This window comes from Triturus cristatus, chromosome 7, assembly GCF_964204655.1.
Source record: "Triturus cristatus chromosome 7, aTriCri1.1, whole genome shotgun sequence".
Classification (NCBI taxonomy): Eukaryota; Metazoa; Chordata; class Amphibia; order Caudata; family Salamandridae; genus Triturus; species Triturus cristatus.
Genome location: NC_140590.1, coordinates 98748952 through 98755594, shown reverse-complemented (window position 1 = coordinate 98755594; position 6643 = coordinate 98748952). Strand labels below are relative to the sequence as shown.

Here is a 6643-nt window from a genome sequence, read left to right as displayed (position 1 = left end):
TTTGGAGGGCTTCGACTGTTCTCTGATGAAATATTAATCTGTGTCTGTAGCAAGTTGGACATAGAGCCAGCTGAGTGGGACGTCCCTTTTTTAGTGACCTGGGTGCTCGTGGCAATTAATGGTTTCTGAGCTCGTTGCGCTGGTGAGACTAAAAAGTCTGATCTTTGATTTCTTGCCTACGGGTGTTTTTAATGGCGTCGTGACAATATTGATATTGCTCTCCAGCGCTTTATCTTCTTCAGGAAAAACATTTGCTGCTTCGCTCATCTTGCCACTATTCTGTCGGTTTCTTTTTTTTGGTTTGGGTTTAGTCTCTGCTCTGTCTCTCCCTGATCTCATGGTGGACATCAATGCATTCTCACTCCTGAGATACCTTTGCGGTGCTTCTCTTGACATGGGGTGGGTATGTGTTGGAGGATAGATGGGGAGTGACTAATTACTCACGCACCTCCTACTCCTGCTCCTCCTGTGCCGCTACAGCTGCTGTTGTGGTCTATTATGGTCTAGAGCGAAAAGTGGGCTGGACTTGGGGATCATCCAATCAAGTGGAGTAAAGCAAAAGTCCTACCCTGCCCGTCGTGTAAACCTGAATCCGGGTGCAGGCGCTGGTTCCAAGATCGGTGGTGTTGGGGGACCAGCCTGCCAATCCGTGCTCCTCTAAGCTGCCACACCGCTGCGTCCTGTGCACCAATTGAGCCTGATTGAGAGCCGGGCTCGGTGCGAGAATAGACCTGCCAGAAACCACAGCACCACCACCGGACCAAGCCCCTGGAGCGCGGCCTCAGCTCAGCTCAGGGCCGGAAAGAGGAGTGTCAGCAGAGGGGGGTGGGGGTTGCGTGCAGTGGCCGGAGTCAGAGGATCCCACCAGGGCTCTCACCCCTCAGCCGAAGTTGACAGACAGAAGAACCAGCTGAACCTGCTAGGGCTCCCTCCCTACCACCCCCTCTCACCTCCTCTCACTTGCTCTGCAGATGGTGAGAACAACCGCCACAGTCACCACTCCACTGCTGTCTCAATCACAGCGCAGCGTATCCATTCTGGTCCCAGCCTCTGCCTCACTCTTAGTGATTCCCTTACCACGGAGGCCACAGGGGCGGAAAGCAAAAGGCGAGGCAACAGACCTCCACAGCCTCAGTCGCAATCTCGGGCGGATCGTCCAATTGCCACAAAACTGGAAATGTCCTCTTTCCCGGGAAACTGCAAGTTACAGCGATGGCGGTGGCAGGGCAAATAAGATCAAAGAAATCCACCCCGCGGGACGCCACTAGCTCCCTTGCTCACTCGGCTCGGCGAGTTGAAGATGTTGGTGTGGACGCAGGCGGAGAGAGCAGCTGGCTCCTTGCTGCAGCTTCAGTTACTCTGACTGCCGGCTCTCTGTGTGCTCTGGAAGACCCGGACCGGATCTGTGCCGCTTTGTTACACCAGCACAAATTAACCACTGTCACGCTTGCTGTTTTGGTTTTGTTATTAGTGATTTTCACTACTGTGTGATAATAATGTAGTTTGTGTTTAGGTTATACCAAAAGGGAGTCACCGTTCCTAAGTAGAGAGAGAAAGAAGAGACATAAGAGGTACTCTTGTCGTGTGCTACTCTAATTGTGGGGGGCAGTGTGTCCTCACATTGATGCCCTCACACACCCCAAAGGATATCATGCCTCATCATTGGGCTTTGGGTCCTCGTCGGGCCAGGCTGTAATGCCCTATGGGTCCACCCCGAAGGGTCTCTTTTCGGAGATCTTCTGATGAAGCCGTATGGGTGTGTGGGTGTAAGTGGCAGTGAAGTCCTAGAAGGTGTATTAAAAAATGGCTGGAGGGAGAGTGATTAATTTTTATTAAGGTGATACCTCTGTCATTATTAAAACAAAGTGTATGCTGCTGCTTTAAGGGGTATGATGTCCCTTGGTAGCTGGGTAATTATATGTCTCTAGTGGGCATATGTTCTGGTCAACATGTTTCACGCTTTAGTGGTCTCAGGGGGGAGATCCAGGGCGCTTTGTCAGGACCGAGGAAGAAAGTTGTACCTACAGTGTTCGGAAAATGTTGGTGCCACCGGATAAATGAAGGGAGTAGAACTTCTGAAGCGACAAGAGTCAAGAAACAAAGATACAGTTCACCATTAGGGTATCTATATCAATAGAAGTTTTGCTAAGGTCTGGGTTCTCCATAGGAGGGCCAGGTGAATAAGTAATTTATTGCATTAGTTCATTAAAACCATTACCATTTGTGATAAAAATCATCAATTTGTCAAAAACACTCTGATTATGTACATCTACCTTGCTGTACAAAAGTTCATTAATTTAGTTGCACTTAAGTTACAACTTACAAGTTCTTGATTACATAGGTTGGTGGCTTTATCATTGTGATAAAAAGGGGATGACAACATTTGGAGTTTGAAGTCAAAGTCGAAACATGAGCTAGTATCGATATGTAATGTAGTTTATTTTAACATACATGGTGCATAGGTGATGACACACAATAGTGATATGCTCATAAAACAAAAAATGTGATGATTGGAGTTGACAGGGTTTTCTGATGAAATCCAAAAGAGCCTAGCCATGGTTATTCAAGTCCATATTCCAACTTTGTACCTCCATCTGATGTTGAACAGTTTGTATGGAGAGAGTCAGCAAAATGAACGCTCAGCATACGCGGATGATATCATGGGAACCATTTTACTTACTAGGGGTGGTGCATTGCCATCTGATTCTCCCTTATCTTTCCACAGACGACCCTTCCCACGTTTGGGTGGAGAACTACAATTGCAGCCTCCTGGGATACTGGGGAATTTGCGCCTGGCTCAAAGTCCCTCCATGTGGTTTGCACTGATGTTGTTGGCACAGACTGAGTAGGCACACAGGGAGGGGTACTTTGATGAAAGGCTAACTGGCGGAAGCTGGTACTGATATCCCTCAGCACCCCTGTGATCTTGTCCATTTATTGGTTGAACAGTTCTAGTCTTTGGTCTTGGGAGGCCTGCAGCTGTTCAATTTTCCAGAGATGTTGTTCAACCTCGCTCATTGCTCCATGTTACCCCCTCATAGGCATCGCGTACCCGGGAGAGGTTTGGGTGGGTATCTGTAGCAGCAGCTGATTGACACTGTGGATCCACACAACCTCTACCCCCATGGGCATGCACAGACTGCGGTACCACAGTCAAACCTGAACCTCCTTCCTCATTGACTGTGTTGTTGTCTGTCAACTCCAGATTGTTCAGTGTTGCTGTGCTGTTGTTGCCCATGGCTGCTGTGTCTGTCAGGGTAGGAGTCAGCAGAATGTTGCTAGCCGAAGCGGGAGTTGTCGCTGTGGACCCTGCTGTACATGCTGGTGCTGTCTGCCAACCCAAACCTGATGGGCCTGGTTGCTCCTCCTCGTCCGAGGGTACAGGAGTGTCCTCAATGTCGGTGACCTCATTCTGGCTTGGAGTCTGAACCTGGTTGCCTTCTTCTTTGGCCATGGAGGTGTTCCCAGCTCGCCCTGTGGGTACAGAAATAACAGTCAATTATGTGAATGTCCACTGCACCTCCAATAGTACCCATTACGTTAATGACTGGACCAAAAAACTGTTTAAGAGCAATGATTTGCCTCCTTTATCCATGATGGCAGCCTATGTTTGGCATGAACAATGCAACTTTTACAAGATGTGTATTGGGTATCAGCTCCGCCTATGTGCAGAAATGGCCATGTTCTGTTATTTCTACTGACATGTCCACTGACACTGACTTGTACCTGACACTCTGTGTAGATGGCACTGGTGGATTACTGTGATGAACATCTGTAGAATGTCAATGACATCGGTACTCTTACAATCCAAATGTTTGAGTTTGTCTGACCTGTGGACTGTGCATAGTATATGTATCATGGTGTGAGTGAAGTGCTTATTGTTTTCAACTCATGATCCTAGATTGAATCCCCCTAAGGAGACAAACGTATAATTGCTTAGCTTTGTGGATACACAGCTCATGGATTTTTAATTTTAACTCCATAGTTAGATGTTATATCAATGTTTTTGTTGCTACAAACATTTCCCCTCGCTCTCAATAAAGCATAGTTCCAGTGGGGCTGTTTGTGTTGGGCGTGAGGAGGAGTATTTGCAATTGCCACAACTCCCATCAGGCCCTGTCCTACACACACACTTGCCAACGGCTCCCTGAACTGGTGTCAACTGGATTATGCAAGGAGGACACCAAATGTAGCCTTCAAAGCAGTCAGGTGGTGCTGGCAAGCACCCCCCCCCCCAGCACAATACACTAAGTCCTGTCTGAGAGGTGGTCCTACCTCACTGTGACAGGAAAACTATTGGTCTACCTTGCCCTGCTCGAGCTCAGCTCAGCAGCAGGAAGGCAAAATCGGGTCTGTGGTTAGCAGCAGCACTTGTTTACTGTTACACTCTGAAAGGCTGGTACCGGGAATACAGGGGGGGGGGGCTCCTTAGGAGAGCCTCTCAGTACATGGGATCCTACAACCATCACTGGAATCGGTGTTGGGGTAGGATTACAACATGTTTGATACCAAGCATGACGGGTTTTGCTGCAGCCAAAATATAGTTAGACATCTCGTAATTGACTTGATGCCTACTATACGTATACAATGGCTGAACGCACTTACAAAGTCCTGAGAACCGACTCCTGGGTTTGTAGGTGGTATCCTGCTCATGCAGGGCATCCTCACACTTATAACCAAGGACCTGGCTTCATGGTTGATAGGTACACCTCAGGGGTGACTTATAGGTTTTAAGTGCAGTGACCTTAGATATAAGGAAACTTATATATGATGTGAGTGGTGCTAGCACCAGCTCACACAGGCTGCAATGGCAGGCCTGTAGTCACAGCTTGAGTGGTTTCCCATGGGTGGCATAATATATGCTGCAGCCCATGGAAGACCCCTGGTGTACCTATGCCCTGGTACCTCAGTGCCATATACTAGGGACTTAGAAGGGTACACCAGTAGCCAATTAGAAAGGTACCAAAGTATTTACCATAGTCCAAATTAGAAAGAGAGAGCACAGTGGCTGGGCTCCTGATTAGCAGGATCTTAGATAGAGTAGTCAGAAAACAGAATGACACCAGCAAAATGTGGGGTTAACTATGCAAGCAAAACCTACTTCCCTACACCCTCCCCCAAGCAAAAGGAGATGAGACTAACCTTGCCCAGTTGAGTCTTCATTTTCGAAGTAGAAATATCTTGAGAGTCCATCTGCGTTGGCAGGGTTACTACCAGGTCTATGTTCTACTGAAAAGTCCATCCACTGTAAGGAAATAATCCACCTCAAAAGTTTGGGATTTTCACCCTTCATGTTTAAGCCATAAGAGGGGCTTATGATCTGTCTGAGTACCAAATGGTATGGCCTCAACTTTATCAAGGCACAGACCACTGAAAAGGCTTCCCTCTCAATAGCTGAGCAATGTTTCTCCTTGGGGGTCACCCTTCTGCTTATAAAAGCTACTGGTTGGTCCTGGCCCTCTGCAAAACAGCTCCTACCCCTATCTCAGAAGCATCTGTCTGGACAATGAAGGTTTTGGAGTAATCAGGACTTTGCAGAATGGGAGCAGTGCACATGGCCTGCCTCAGGTCATCAAATGCCTTTTGACAGCTAAATGTCCGCACAACTTTACTAAGCATTCTTTTGGAGGTGAGATCATTAAAGGGAGTCACAATGGACTCATATCATTTAACAAACCTCCTGTAGTACCCAGCCAGGCTCAAGCCAGCTCTGACCTGAGTATGGGTAGTTGGAGCAACCCGGTCACAGCTAAATATCCGCTCAACTTTCCTAAGCATTCTTTTGGAGGTGAGATCATTAAAGGGAGTCACAATGTACCCATATCCTTTAACAAACCTCCTATAGTACCCAGCCAGGCTCAAGCCAGTTCTGACCGGAGTCTGGGTAGTTGGAGCAACCCAGTCCTTGGTCTGGCTTTTGCTCTCCCATGGTTGAACCTGGCCTCCACCCACCAGGTCACCCAAGTACACCACCTTACTCTGCCCTATCTGGCACTTTGTGGCCTTGATAGTGAGGTCTGCCTTTTGCTTGGCCTCTAGAACATGTCTGAGGTGGACAGGGTGATCCTCCCAGGGCGTCTAGATATGCTGCACTATACGCTTCCAGACTTGTTAGGACTTTGTTCACTGGCCTCTGAAATGTGGCAGGTGCATTGTTCAGACCAAAAGGCATTACAATACATTGATAATGCCCACTAGGGGTTGAAAATGCTATTTTTGGCTTAGCATCCTCAGAGAGTCTGATTTGCCAGTAGCCAGCAGTCAGCTCAAATGTACTCAGATACTTGGCTGAGGCCAAAGTATCAATAAGCTCATCTGCCCTTGGAATGGGATGGGCATCAGTCCTAGTGACTGCATTGAGGCCCCTGTAATCCACACAAAACCTCATCTCTCTCTTACCATCTTTGGTGTGAGGTTTTGGCACAAGGATGACTGGACTAGCCCAAGGGCTAGCCGAAGGCTCAATGACCCCGAATTCCAGCATCTTTTGGACCTCAGTCCTTATACAATCTCTGACATGGTCAGGCTATCTGTACATTTTGTTCTTCACAGGCAAGACTGTCAGCTGTGTCCACTTCATGGGTACACCAGGTGGTTTGACTGGAAGTCAGAGAAGACATGTTGGAAAACTGATTGAGGAATT

The 6643-nt window shown here is 47.9% G+C and overlaps 1 protein-coding gene across 1 annotated transcript in view; it reads right to left on the bottom strand.

Moving 5' to 3' along the window:
• Window positions 1-2415: 2415 nt before the first annotated feature.
• Window positions 2416-6643, bottom strand: part of LOC146808915 (uncharacterized) — a 38823-nt gene continuing 34595 nt past the window's right edge. The window contains exon 3 of the mRNA XM_085615723.1: window positions 2416-3474. Coding sequence (XP_085471849.1) covers window positions 3005-3474 — 470 coding nt within the window. The 3' untranslated portion in view covers window positions 2416-3004. The remainder of the gene's footprint in view (window positions 3475-6643) is intronic.